This window comes from Rhinolophus sinicus, chromosome 4 (assembly GCF_057876585.1).
Source record: "Rhinolophus sinicus isolate RSI-liver-muscle chromosome 4, RSI-T2T, whole genome shotgun sequence".
Classification (NCBI taxonomy): domain Eukaryota; kingdom Metazoa; phylum Chordata; class Mammalia; order Chiroptera; family Rhinolophidae; genus Rhinolophus; species Rhinolophus sinicus.
In genome coordinates, this window is record NC_142504.1 from 11,124,755 (window position 1) to 11,140,427 (window position 15,673).

At 40.6% G+C, this 15,673-nt stretch overlaps 1 protein-coding gene across 9 annotated transcripts in view; it reads left to right on the plus strand.

The window, feature by feature from the left end:
• Positions 1-15,673, plus strand: part of PDE1C (phosphodiesterase 1C) — a 483,269-nt gene that overhangs the window by 452,975 nt on the left and 14,621 nt on the right. For all 9 annotated transcript variants that reach the window (XM_074340964.2, XM_074340965.2, XM_074340966.2 and 6 more), the window contains one exon: positions 10,634-10,702. In XM_074340964.2, coding sequence (XP_074197065.1) covers positions 10,634-10,702 — 69 coding nt within the window. The remainder of the gene's footprint in view (positions 1-10,633; positions 10,703-15,673) is intronic.

The window sequence follows — 15,673 nt, forward strand, 5'->3', positions numbered from 1 at the left end:
ATCTGTTTCTCATAATGAGAGAAAATTCTGAGATAAAAGCCTATATATGTAGTATTATGTCCCAAATAAAGGGGACTTAGGGAATCTAGGCAACACTATTTTTTCCCGTTGGAAACTTCGTTCTAATTCCAAGATCCCCACCCATTCCAGCAGGAATTGCAGTGGCCCACCCCGGTGCCTGGCACCCACTCAACATTCAGAAAATGTGCAGAACTGTCCAGCTGAATTCCACTATCCACCTGTGAGAGCCAACTAAGTTCAAATTTACCTGGAGACTTTACTCAACATCTTTTATAGGCCAAGCATATCACAAAAGGCTTATGTTCCACGTACATGCAGATACACCTCAGGGACACAAGTCGCTTTCCATAAGGGATGAGAAATTGCGGCTAGTTGGGGAAAAATTGTCAGAGCTCAGTTTATGAAACATTAAAAACTTCTTGATGGCTTTGGATTTAAGCAAAACAAAAACAAACCCCAAAAACACCAAACTGGATTCATCTGAAAATGCTCTTCCAGAAGGGATGATGACACCACTCTATATGAAAACCAGTGGGTTTATTTATAACCCGAGTTGAAGCATTTGAAATCCAAAATGGACTCCGTGGAGCAAATAGGTGATTCTCTCTGTGCAGCGTGGGGAATCATTGCCCAGGTTTGCTCTTCCAATACGATGGCCTGGGCAGTGCTGAACCACAGTAAACTGGATGTTAAAGAACATTATGTTGCCATCGTGATGTTTTATTGGACCTTGTGTGTGAATAAATGGAAAGTTATCCTTGTAATTCCATGATTAAAGGCCTCATTACCACTTAGAAAAATGAACTTAATGAAAAAATTGTTATGAACAGCACACTATTGCGATGAAGTATCCTTGTGAGAACCAAGAGACACGTTACCTGCGAAGATCAGCTTTCAGTTAAGGTTTCCTCTCATCATAGACACTGATGGGCATGGAGGTGACGCTGGAATTTGCGTAGTGATGGAGCCATCTAGGACATTAGACAGAGTTCATCCGCTAAGTGAATTTGGGTCCAGGGAGCTTAGCAAAATGGGAAGTAGGCCTCTGAATGTTCCCATTGGACATTTGTAAAAGACTGGATGCTCCTCCAGAAAAGTCTGCAGTAAGCAAGGTTGTTTCATCGAAAGAATATTTTGTTTTTACATTAAGCAACCGTGGGGTGCAGTGGGAAAGTTGGGCTTAAAGATTCGTGAAAGCCAATTTAAAGATGATTAATTCCTAATTATTTTAACTAATGCCCCCTACCTTGCTTGTTTTTCTTCAAAATATTGGCAGACATATGTGAATTTACATATATTCTGGCTTCTGTTTCCAACTGGAAGTGGACTCACACTGGCAATCACTGGCTTCACTCAATGAACTTGGACCCAGTCTAGACTGCCGTCCACTGAACCAGGAGAAGCGATGGGTGGTATGTGGGCCCTTTCAGCCACTCCGGGCTCCCTGACTCGTCTCCCTAGGGGAGACCTCACCATCTCTGGGGGTAAATTCTGGCTGCAGCAGGCTAGTCAGTGCCATCGTGGAGGCTCCGAACTTTGGTCGGCTTCAGCCACGATTCCCGAACTTCACCCATGTATCTTGATGGGAACTGGCTTCTGAACCTGCAGAAGCATTTCTCATTCATGTCACGGTGCAGGATAACTCATTCAAACTAAAGCCCGTGAAAACCCAGTAGCTCTGGAATGGCTTCTACATCGCCCTGAAGGCACATTGTTGTATATATTCTTCGCTTCTCTCTCATGATCTATCTTAGAGTAGGGATTTGTGTACTAGCGTCCTTGTGTTTGAGTGGGTGGTACATGTGTGATGGTACAGAAATTTCATCACACATAGATTTATAGTAAAAAGCATAGGTATTGCCCAGTAACTGATTCTTGAGCTAGAACTGTAGAGTATACATTTTCCTTTTTCCTTGCTTTGATGATATTTTTATACGATTTTATATGCTATAAAAAGTTTTTTAAAAATACTTGCTATTTTCATTTGTAGAGCTCGGTTAGGTTTTTATCAGCTCTGGTGCCCACTGTACAGCCAGATTCTTCCCCCACCTAATTTAAAAGTCCCCTTTTTCATACCCTTTCTGTTACCTTTTTCTTTTTTCTTCTCATTTTTGTACCTTTCGCAGATTCCTTTTTTTTTTGCCTCTGTCCAGGCAAGCCATTCTGCTTGTCGTATCATTTTAGCACATGGAAACACAAAATGATGGAAAAAAACCAAAAGCATCTTGTTCCAGTGTAATCCACATGAGGAAGTGTTGGGTGCCAAGGGTGGGGTAGGCGTCATTGGGGTAGATGGAATAGATTGGGAAAAGAAAGCAGGAAAAGGGAAATCTTCATGGGAAATCAATAACCCCAACCAAGGTGAGTCACTTGGAGGTTGATACAATGCTGTCATTATCTGTCCTCCCTCTGGGTAGAGGAGAGTTTTTGCTGTTACAAGGTTTTTGTCTTTAGGATGCTGTGCTCTCACCATGGCTGTGCAGACTCTTTCCTAATAAGGGCACTGGCCATATGTGAATGGATAACTCAGCTCATCTCCTCAGACTTAGATTTTGCTGCTGTTCAGCTGGATTTGTGGGAGATGTCTGGATTAATATCAAGAATGTTTAACAAGACTCAAAAGAAGGAGGCAAGCAGAACCCAAACCTCAAAGCTCAATCGAAATTACACCAAGTAAATAGTCCTTTGGAGGACTAAGGAAGGGATTTCTGGCTATGTTCCGAGAATTCTGTTCTACCAGGGACGATGGTGTAATGGACTTGTCTGTATTTTATGGCAGTGATAGAAGGTACTTCCATGATGTGAAATATGTTTCAAGTAGATAAAATGCAGGTTTCAATTTGCATTTGTGTATCAAAGGGCAAGAGAACGGACATTCATTCTAAAGAAGAATGTTTTGTTCCCTAGATGCTGGTTTGTACTAAAACAAACTATTCAAATACCGTAACATCACATTTCCAAATGCAAGCGCATAAATCATAGGGATTCATGTAAAACAGAATATGCTAAACTGCTCTCAATAAATTATGTGTTCATTGTAAATCTTTATTGCACAGATGAGTCTGACAGTTCCTCAATGTATAATTTTCCCCAGCAACCAGTAATGAATACCTACTTGTATGTTTTGCTGATTACCAAATAAAAACAATGAATTAACCTCTGGATTGGAATTTGAAAAATGAATAGGCTGTTTATTTCTTGTAATGTTTTTCATTGTTGTCTATGTTCTGTCCCAGATATGAGGCTGTCCAAACTTGCTCAACCCCCTGTCTCTTTTGTATTCCTCCAAACACCACGTAATACCCATACCAAATGCTTTTGCCTTCACACTGGGAGATATACACAGTGTATCACTTCTCATATATTCTTTTTTGAGGTGGATGGGTTATCAGAAGCTCCTTGGAGGCATAAGAAATGTAGGCATTCGTGAAATTAGGCTGGCTTCCATATGTTCAATTTTCTTCTGGGTACCATGATATTATGGTTTTATAGTCCTGTGATGCTAGTTTTCGAATTCCAAACATTTTTTTTCTTTCTCTTTTTCGTGAAAGGGCTACCTGGCAATATTTTCTTTCTCTTTAGCCATGAACACAAGGAGTCTGACGGGAAGAGTAATTACCCCTGTTTGTGGGCACAAAAGTGGTGGGTGACACTCAGCCTGCCTCCTTCAGAACCACCACTAATAGGGACTCCCCTAGTGGTGATGATGCATATTATACAAATATTACCTCCTACCTGGGCCACCTCTGTGTATGGTCCTGTGTGGTAACTCCACTGGATTATTACTCTGTCAAGGGGGCTGTGCTTGCCACCCATTGGAACATGTTGATTGTTTTTTTTTGTTGTTTGTTTTTTTTTTTTTTTTTTTTCAATTTCTTTTTTTTTTCTGAAAGCAAAAGCAGAACTTACTCATTTTGGAAACTACAGAGAAGCATGATAACATTAAAATCACTTATAATACCCCACCTAATGATTATTCATTCACTGACAATTCTTTACTGTATTCCCTTATGACCTTTTGCTATGCATTTTTACACAGTAGAGGGCATACAGTATAGGATATTTAATTTTGTATTACGTTGTTTTTTTTTTCACATAACATTAGATTGTAAGCATTGTCCCATTTACAAAACAAACTATTAATGTAATTTTAGTAGCAACCTCATATTTCATTTTGTGGCTTTAGCACAGTTTACTTAACCACCTCTCTGTTGGACAGTTAAGTTACACACTTTCATTTTATTTTTTACAGTTGCAAATAATGTAGCAGTGGAGCTCTTTGTACGTAAGGCTTTGTTGAATTTCTGAATAGCTCCATTGGAAAAATTCTTAGGTGTGCAATTACGGGGTCCGAAGTTGTGAACATTTTTTTCAGGCTCTTCATTCATATGCCTAATTCCAAAGCATATTCAAATATTGAAACAGCCCTAGTTAAGCAGCATGTAGGGTTGCACGTCTGAATAATTTTTGTGTTTCTGGTCATTGTTCTTTGTGACAAACAGAGGTCAAGCCACACGAAAGCAAGCATCGTACCGAGGTAGTTGTATTGTGGAGCAAAAATGTTGCTCAGCGCTCTAAATATGCCGCTCTAATTTATATACTACTGGAAAGCAGCTCCTGGGGAAGGAGACACGTTCTAAACCCTCCACACTTCCAGCGATTCCACAGCACTAAGCAGGACGTGGACTTCTCTTGGTGCTCTTTTGTCAAGGTTGTAAAGGGACAAAAATGATACTTTTTCTGAGGCATCAGGCAACGGCTTGTTGATGTCCGCCACACCCCAAATGGAATGTAGTCGAGGCGCTTAGCAACAGCCATCAGAGGTTGTAGCCGTCAGGCAGGCAGGCACTGCAGTGTGCTAAAAGAGAGGGATCGAAAGGGCCCGACCGGTTGACGGACCCTTTTCCTACTTCAGTGTTTCAGCATCCACCTCTGCCCGTGGGATCTGCTTGTGTTATAACAACATGGCTGTTGTTGGACTATTACTAATGATGACACATGGTCTCAGGGGCTCTTAAATCACCCCTTCCCAGCAGGCTTGTGCTTGGCCGCGCTCACCTCGTTTGGCAGAAGGGAAATTATTTGTTGGAGGTCAAGCTGCAAATCACTGGGGTTTAGTACTAACCTCACGTCCTGAGTCTTGGGCGTGTGTGTGTATGTGCCCCAAAGCGGTCAGCCTTGGTTGTCACTTCCATCACCGTCCCCTTCTCCAGACTCCCAATGAACTGGATTTATTGCCCTTTAGCTGGACCAGCCAAGGACATTCATTTGAAATATCTGAAAGCTATTCGTTTGTCAACAGATACTTTCCATTCTCGCCAGCTGTGGTGATGACATTTCTGCCCCAAGCTGACTGATTAGGTTGTTTACTCTTTGGACATTCAGATGCTCTGGGTCAAGCCCGATGTAATTTGTGACCTTAAAATGCTTTTCTCCCAATGATGACGTACTAGTCACCCTACACACACACACACACACACACACACACACACACACACATTTCTTTTGAATATATACTAATAACAAGCACTACATTGCACTGCACGGTTTACTGAGCAGTTTTACACGTGTACTCTTACTCGGCCCTCACAGTTCCATCCTGAAAGTCACGTTTTTAATTTTTATGGATGAGGATAATGAAGGTTAGCTGACGCAATGATGGAGTCGTTTATTCGTGTTTTCATTTTACTGACCTCATTTATAAAACATTTCAGAATTCTAAAGTCAGAGGAATTTAATCCATGTGTTTTTGCTTTGTTTTTTTTAAAGAGTTAAGAAAGCAGAATAAAACCAGAGGTGGAAAGTAGAGCTAGTGTGGCTAAAGCAAACCCGGGCACATGTTAGTATGCAGGCACGCAGGCTGATAGCCCTCCCCATTCCCAGCATTAAGGCGTAAATTGGATCTGAGTTTCTTGGAAACCTGAATAAAAACGAAAAGAAGCCATTCGTTCAGAAGAAAAAATGTTTCCCCTGATGGCTGACAGAATGGTTATTTACTGAATGCTTCTCACTCATGGCTGCAGACCAGGCTTATCCTGGAATTCTTAAAATGCTCATGCCTGGGCCCTACCCAGACCAATTAAAAACAGCAATTCTGGAGGAAGGGCCTGGGTATCGACATAATTTCTTTAAAACTCCCCAGATGCTCCTAATGTGTAGCCAGGATCAAAAAGCACTGACGGAGTGAATTCTGAGTCACTCATGGGGCGACATTTCTATGCTAAGTCCCAGAGCGGCGAGTTCTCTGTGTCCCAAGGCCGTCTGTCGGCGTGGAGCAGGGGAGTAGTTGGGAATCTAATCTGGAGGTGGGTCTCCTAGCTCCGTTTCTGATGTTTTCCCTGGGAGTGGAGCAAGGGAGAACTGAAGGGTTTTAGAAACTGGAACTGAGATAAGTTGAGCATTATTCCCACGAACGGACTTTGAGTAACGTAATAGGTAATTTGGTGACTGCAGAGTGGAAAATGGTTTTCAGGAGCACAACCTCAGTTAATGGGGAGCCAGTGGGAGGCTGACTCAAAATGTAATCACCCCCAGTAGTCCATGGTGCCGTCTGGAGGTCTGGAGAAATTACAAACAGGTTTATTTTATGCGTCTCCACCGGCTACCAGTTTATGACTCACGATTAGGAGAAGTGCGGGTGGTTTCTCCCCTTTCCTGATATATGGGCTTGTCATCAAGCATACAGAGAAAATCATGACATTTCTAGATGGCTTATAGGTCTGCTGTTTCACTGACCCGACGCCCTCAGAAGGTCCTATTTCACTCAGAGTCTGCAAAGAAGATACCAAGGGAATGAAAAGCTGTCCTAAGTAAAAGCCACCAAACTGCAGGGTTTTGGAAGATCATAGTAGGTGATTAAAAACAAGAAATGCACCAAGCATTTCCATAGAATAACCTTGCAATAGTGAATGTTTCTAGGTAATAACATTGAAAGCTTGTAGTTGTTTAGTGCTTTGACAGTTTTCAAGTGTTCACATAGGCAATATTATGTTTGCTCTCTCAACTTCACGAGAGTATCCTGGGAAAGCAGATGCCATATATTTTTAGGACCCCCTTTATTTGACTCTTTTTAGCCTTTTCTACCTCCTCAAGCCCCCTCCTTAATCTCTGGTAACCACTAAACTGTTGTCTGTATCTATGAGTTTTTGTTTGTCTTGTTTGTTGCATCCCACATATGAGAGAAATCATATGGTTCTCGACTTTTTCTGGCTGACTTATTTTGCTTAGCATGATAATCTCAAGATTCCCCTATATTGTCAATGACACTGAGAACTACAAGACATTATTAAATGACATTGAAGAAGACAAAGAAGTAGAAAGGTATTCTGTGTTCATGGACTGGAAGACTCAACATAGGTAAAATGGTCCGATTACCCAAAGCAATATACAGAATGAATGGAATCCCCATCAAAATCCCAATGGAATTTTTTTAAAGAAATAGAACCAAAAAAAATCTTCATATTTGTATGAGATCACAAAAGACCCCGCATAGCCAAAGCAATCCTGAGGAAAAAGAACAAGGCAAGAGATATCACACTCCCTGACTTCAAATTGTACCACAAAGCAACTGTAATCAAAACAGCATGGTATTGGCAGAAAAACAGACGCACAGACCAGAGAAACGGAATTGAGAACCCAGAAATAAACCCACATATGTATGGGCAAGTGATTTTCGACAAAGGAGCCAGATGTCATACTTCCCAAGAGTTAGACAAGAGGAAGGAAATTTGTATCACACAGGTTTCCCAAGCCTGAAGATCAGAATCACCTGGGACCCTTGGGAGACACCCAGCCCCTCTTCCCCCTCCACCCCTCCATGCTGACTCCCTGGCACTTGGTCAGGTCTGGGAATCTGGTTTTGTTTTTCCTTTTTGTTGAAGTTATTGTTCAACATTTTTCTTAGCCTTAAGCAAATTTTGGAAGACAACACTTAAAGAAAACCTAGATAATGGATTGATCAAGAAACAGCAAGAGTCATTGGGAAAAATTTCTCTAGGTTTGAACTCGGAAGGATCTTGGCTTAAATTTTTCCCCCAACACTCAATAACTTTGTGCTAATTACTTAAACCCCCTTTGTTTTCAAATTCTGTAAAATGAGAGTCATTTTATCATCTGAGAGTATCAGAAAAGATAACTAAGGTATGTTTAATTAACCTCAGCTAATACGGTGCCTAGAACATAGTAACTACTTGATGTGTGACAGTGACTATTATTAATGACCTGCAGTCAAATTAGGACTCACTGCTCTGAACAACAAACCTAAACTCTGCCTTCGTCCTAAAGCAATGGTTCTTAACTGAAGACAGTTTTGTTCCTAGGGGACATTTGCTTTTGTCTGGAGGACATTTTTGATGATCACAACAGGGGAAGATCTTTTGACACCTAATGAGTAGCTGCTGCTAAACACCGTACTATGCACAGGACAGCCTTTACAACAAAGAATTATGTGGCCCACATAGCACCATGACCTTGAGAAACTATCCCAAAGGGATACTGGGACAAGTAAAAAGTCTTGGTGTCCCCATTGTGGAGGCAGATCCCGTGAGACACAGAGGCATTTCTGGTGGCTCAGAAGTGGCTCTGGACAAGGTCAGAGGCATGGATTTGCATGCTGGTAGTGCCTTTGATCAGGACCAACTTGCGGCACCATTCTTTGTGTAGGATACAGTGTGAATGACACCCCCTTGAGTTGTGTGATGAGACAATCCCGGCCCCCAACCAAAGTATTATGTTGGTGCAAAAGTAATTGCGTTTTTGCCATTTTTTTTTAACCTTTTAAACTGCAATTACTTTTTCATCTGCCTAATATCACTTTGGGTAAATCTTTTACCTCGGGTGTCCAAGGCACCTCATTTGACCAATGACCATTAGACTCACCTGGAGAACTTGTTGACATGTAAGCTTCTGGCTCTATTCCTTAGAGATTCCACTTCAGGAAAGGGCAGTGGAAGCCATATTTATAAAAATCACCTCAGGGGATTCTGAATGACAGTCACAGCCATGTGTGGGCCCTCTGAGCTCCTTGCCAACTCTGACATTCAAAGCATCCATGAGACCTGGAAAAGGGAGACATAAAGTTGTGTCCAGCTTCCCCCACCCCACGCACATTAACAATTTGGTGGGTCTGAGGTATTTCGAGTAATTTTATGCTTTTTATTTTTACTATTACTACTGCTATTAATGCTATGACTGGTACTACTACTAGTGCCAATGATGGTAATAATAATTAACAATGACACAGAGTGTTAACAGTAGTACCCTGCTCTTTAAGACTAAGATGAAACAGTCTCAGACACCATCCCAGTGCATTTCTCCACATCTCACCAGGGATTCAGGGGAGGGAAACCTTACCCACTCGTCTCCAACCCCAAGTTCCTGCTTCCCCTGATGTTGGTCAGTTGCTGCGTCATCTTGTGGTCTTTCCCCACGGCTGTGTTGACGCAGGCAGAGTTTTCCCAGTTAACACAACCTCCACTCACACGAGGATTCTGCATGGAAAGTAGACTTCATGAAAAGTTTGGGTAGGTTCTGGGGACTTGTTACAGAAATCGCTTCACATTGAATCACGTAAATCTTCTGCTTAAGAATTATCTCTGCGCTTCTGCCAGCTCAGACTCCAGGCATCTGTCAGGTTGCTGGATTCTGGCTTCTGGGCCTCTTTAGCTCCACTCTGGATGGCAGAATGAAGAAATGAATGAACAGATAAACCTTTGTATTTATATGTAAAATATACATGTATATATATGCATGTCTATGTGTGTATATATAAAGTAAAATATGTATATATGTGTGTGTATATTACACGCACACCCACAAATGTTCTTTTGCAGAACCATTCCGCCATCCCTCCATTTTGCCCTCTCCTTCCTGAAAAGGGGGCTGCCTTTTCATTCCTTCTGGGCCCACTAAACTGTTTATATGGAAAAAGATAATTTCTTTCTTAACGGGAATTTTGTTGCCAGATGTGGGGTACGCAGAGCCCCCCAGTCCCTAGCAGCCGTGTAGTCGCCTACAATTCCTGAGCATCCTCACCCACCTTGGCTCCTTTAATTCCCACCAGAACACTTTGATATAGTTGTTACTTCCCTTATTCTGCAGATGAAGACCTGAGCTTCAAAGAAGCAAGTGAATATATTAGAGGTTCAGTAATGAGTAAAAGCTATAGGGACAAACCCCTATTCCTTGGTTCTAAATCCAGAACTTTCCCTTCCACAGCAGTAGTTCTTTACCCTGGATGCCCATTAGAAGTGCGGATGCTGGAGTTCTCCCCTAGTACAAATGAAAACAGAATCTCTGGGGGTGGCACTCAGGCAGCTGCATATTTAGAAAGCTTCCTGATGATTGTAAGGTGCAGCCCTGCTCAGTGGTGTGTGGGTTCTCGACCTACCAACGGGAAGACTGAGAATGGCCCAGCACACAGAGGGAAAGGCTGTGCTCCTGGCTTTTTGGACCATGCAGTACGCACTGCTATCACAACCTCACCCAACCTTCTTCTAAATGTTTCCAGACCCAAACGTTTGGCTCACTTGCTGATGTTTCCGATGAGCATTTGCCTGTCTGAGAAGTCTGTCCACAATCCTACTTTTTCTTATGCGCTTTTTCCTCTTTACAGGTACCAAGAAGCATTCTCACAGCTCACCAGCCCCAAGCGCTGGCTCCACAGCTCGCCTTACATTGCCAGGTGGGTAAGCAACATTGCCCCATGACCCTAGCGACCACAGACATCAGAAAGAACAGTTGGTAAACTGAGAATCTGGCTCCTTATTTATCTAGTCTACTCCACATTATCAGAGAGCCTCTGTCGTCCACATTTGTAAAGTTCCTTCAAGAATGGGCATAATATATCCATATTTGGTTCACTGCTTGCTGATGGAAAGAATAGAATCTTGATCTTGCTTAATGTTCATCTGGTCTGCACATAATTGACGTATTTCTCTGAGAGACAGATGGTGTCAGAGAAAGAATTGTGAGCCTTTAGTGAGAGAAGGACGTGGGTTCAAATCCCATCTCTGTTGTGTGCATATTGTGCAAGCTCATTACACTTATTCTGTTTCTTGGAGCTGTTTTCTCATCTGTCTGTGTGATGATAGGGATTAGAAATAATGCTGATAAATTTATCATCGTTCTGACCCATGGAGGATGCTCATAGCTAGTTTCTACCATTGAGAAATATGGAAGTCATACATGTTCTGTACTGGGTCCCATCTAACATTTAGCAGAAAATTGAAGCGTTCATGATGGTTCTGTATAATCATTATTTAATATGAGAGGCACTTGTTGCTCATCCTGTCTCTATGTATAGGCTTACATTCTCTACCACAATTTAATTTTTCCAAGTAGAACTTGGAAAAAAACACACTTGTTTGGGGGAAAGGAGCGATTATAAGAGGTCAATGTAAACATAGTAGAAAGAAACGAAAAATAAAAATTATAAGAAGGAAAAATTTTGCCAATAGTGCTACCACTCCAAGCTAAGCAAGATTACCTTTCCTTCCAGTCATTATTGGGTACTTTTTTCCCTAGATTGGAATTATATTCTACATGGAGTCTTGTTTCCTCCCTTTTAAAGTTTACCATTACATTATGAGATTTCCCCCATGCTATTAAATACATATTTTTAAATTTTAGTGATTGACTAACATTTCATGATTATACCACGATTCATTTATACTATAGCTACATGTGGGTTTTCGACTGCACAGGACATCAGCTCCCCTAACCTCTGCGTTGTTCGAGGGCCAACTGTATATTCAATGATAATTTGCCATTAATATAGCGTGTATTTTTATTATTACAATAACCTTACATTCTAGTATGTAAATCTTTCTATGGATTTAGAACAGATTCCTGTAGTTAGGATTACTGGCTCAAAGAATGTCTATATGTGTGTTTACGTTCTTGATACATTATTGTCAAAGTGATTTCCGGAAAGGTACTATTATTTTATACTTCCAGTAATGACTTTGCCATTTCGCTATGCTCTTGCTAATGCTAACATTAATGCTTTACTATTTTGATGAGAAAAAATTATATCCGTATTTGCTTGATATTGATCTTTTAAAAATATATTCGTTTTCTAATGTTTTACTTTTCTTCATTGGAGAATTACCGTATTTTATCCATTCTGAGAGAGACAGTGCCTTGCATTTTGGCTCCTATGAAATAGGAATGTTTCGCAATCAGTGGTGTATTATAATTGAATTAGCAGTGTTTTTTTCTTGGTTGTTCATGAAATAATAGTTCACTTTATAATCAGTGGCATCTTAGATGAAATATAATCTACATCTACCTGCTTTTACAACCTCAATTTCGGTAGCTGCACTACTGCAGCCCAAGAACGGGCTCAGTGTCCACTGAGTAGCCTTGAACTTTCTTGCTTCTATCACTCTGGCTGAATCACTCCTTACCCTTTTCTCCCCCTGGCTAATTTCTTTTTGAAGTTTCTCCAAATCATCCAGGTATAATTAATATTGACTTATAACAATTTGCTTATAAACCCTTTTACCTATTGATAGGTGGCTTTTTCACGGGTGGCCACTGCCTTATTTATTTGTGTATTTTTTTGCCCCAGTGCCTATCAAGGATCAAGCACGTGTTAGGTGTTTATTAATGTTTATAAGGCTGGGTGTATGGGTGTGTGAGTGAACGCTGTCCCTGTTAATTTATGACTATCGAAAAAGCAACTGTCAGGAAAAGGCTCCCTTTCAAGTTTGCATTTGCATCAACTATACGAACTTGCTTTTTCGTATTGAGCCGACCTCGCTCTGCAGTCCCCGGAGGCCGCTTTCGTCTTGTCCCTGCTTGTGGTTATTGTGCCCTTCGGACTGTAGACATTAGGAGACAGACAGCTTTAAACTAAGCCACTCCGGCGTGTAGTGATGGTGTTTGCTCTTCTCTGGAAGGTCATAACAGCCCAGGGTCAGGGTGGGGTCTCTGACATCGTCCTGGACATCTGCAAGCATATGCAGAGCTGACCTGCTCCCCACCGGCTGTGCTCGAGGCCTACTGCCAGCCTGCTGGCTTTCCGAGGCCTCTGAGTTAGAGGCTCAGCCCCCCTGGTCTTTGGCCTTAGTTTGGCACCAAACTGGCCCCAGATTGGGTGTCAGAAGTTCCGAGTTCTGACCACCCCAAAGTCTGTAGAGGTGGAGTGGGGAGTTCTCAAAACACTTGACATAGTTAATGATGCTTTGTCTAGCAGACACTCTCCATCTCACTCGTGACAACGGCCACCTCACTGCTTCTCCTTCCTATCTCAGGGACAACACACCTTCTCTCCTTCTGACTCAAATGCCTCTACCTCTGCAGGCTGTCAAACAATTTCAAATATTATATTTAAGGATACTCAAAAAGCCAAATGGAGGAATTATCCTTAAAAAACAAGAAAGTAAAATTGTGTAGTAACAAGAACAGAGATAGAAGCAACTTAAAATCTGAAATTAAAACAAACAAACATAGAGTCATTGGAATTTTAAAGGAGAAAGAAAAACTCAAGGTGGAACACAGCTGAAAAGAGAATTAATGTTGGAAGACAGCCCTTAGGACGGTTACCAAACACAACGTAGAGAGGGAACCATATCAGCAATGAAAGAACATGAACCATAAAATGTTCACAAGAAGACATAGGGATAAATTTTCATGATCTTGGATTAGTCAATGGTTTCTTAGATATGACACTTAAAGCCCAAGTAACCAAAAAAAAAAAAAAAAAAGATAATACAACTTTGTTAAAATTAAAATCTTTTGTGCTTCAAAGGACACTATCAAGAAAGTGGAAAGAAAATTCACAGAATGGAAGAAAATATTTACAAATCATATATCTGATAAGGATCTATTATCCAGAATATGTAAAGAATTCTTACAACTCAACAATAAAAAGACAACTAACCAAATTAAAAAGTGGACAGAGGATTTGAATAAACATTTCTCCAAAAACGATATACAAACAGAATGTGAAAAGGTGCTCAATGTCATTAATCATTAGAAAAATGCACATCAAAACCTCAATAAGATACCATTGCACATGTACCAGAATGGCAAGAATAATGCAAGTGTTGACAGTGATATGGAGAAATTAGTACCCTCATACAGTGTTGGTGATGTAAAATGGTGCAGCCACTTTGAAAAACAGTTTAGTAATTCCTTAAAAAAATTAAACATTTGTATTTACCACATATGGTTCTCGACTTTTTCGGTCTGACTTATTTCACTTATCACCCCAATAAACTTAAATTAGAAAAAAACTATAGAGCGACCATATGGCCCAGCAGTTCTGCTCCTAGGCATATTCTCAAGAGAGTTGAAAACATATGTTCTCACAAAAACTTGTCCACTAATATTCATAGTGGCATTACTCATGCTGGTGACAAAGTGGGGACAAACTAAATGTCCATCAGCTGATGAATATATGAACAAAGTGTGGTATATCAATACAATAGCTTATTTGGTCCTACTGAAGGACTGAAGGACTGAAGGACATACATTCTGTCACATGGATGAACCTTCAAAGCATGACGCTAAGTGAAAGAGCCAGACACAGAAGGCCACCTTGTTGTATGATTCCACTGCTGTGAAATATCTAGAACAGGCCAATCCACAGAGACAGAAGGTAGATTAAGGGTTGCTAGAGCCTGGGGAGAAAGGGGAACAGGGAGTGAATTCTCACAGGTGTGGCATTTCTTTTAGTGACGATGACAATGTTTTAGAATTAGATACTAGTGATAGTAGCACCGCCTCGTGAATATACAACACCCACTGAACTGTACACTTTAAATGGCGAGTTTTATGGTATGTGAATTTTATTTCAGTAAAAGAGCATGGAAGATAACGGCTCTACAGGCTCAGACACTTAGATGGAAAATGCACCTCAGTTGACCTACCTAAATGAAATCGCCATACCTAAATAAAACCAAATGCATACCTTAAAGACATTGTATGAGGTTGCCCAAAATTACATCAAGAATGAGAAAGTCTTTTTTTTTTTTTAATTAAAATTTATTGGGGTGACAATTGTTAGTAAAGTTACATAGAAAGTCTTAAATGCTGTACGAAGCTGGTTATGTTCAGGAAAGCTGCAAGCATAATAAAATGACAACCAACTGACAGCAAACTTTGCACTGGTAACAGTAAATGCCAGAAGACACTGAAGATATATATTCCATGTGCTGAGGGAAAATAAGGCAATATTTAATAGCTATTACAGGTCAATTATTGGTTATGAATGCAGGCAAAGTGAAACATTTTCAGGTACACAATGACATAACGTACCATTCCTGGACTTCACTAAAAGGACTATTAAAGAATATACTTCAACAAGGAGAAAAGTGAGCCCCAAAGCAAGGTATGAAATATAAGAATTAATATGCACACACAAGTAAATAAAACATCTTGGTAAATTTGAGTAACTAGTCGCCATAAAAATAATGTCCAATGTTTCTGTTAAAATAGGAAACAAGCTATAGATGGAAGGAGCATAATTCAAATGGACTTACAGAGTGCTAAGATCTCTTTTGTCTTAGGCGGAACTTTGTGATTTTGTAATTTTTTAACAGAAAGGATCATCAGTAAAATAATTTAAATATAACCTATAACATTAAAATCAACAAGTGAACAACAAAGAAAGGGAATATAGAAAGTGTATCGACTTTATAGAAAG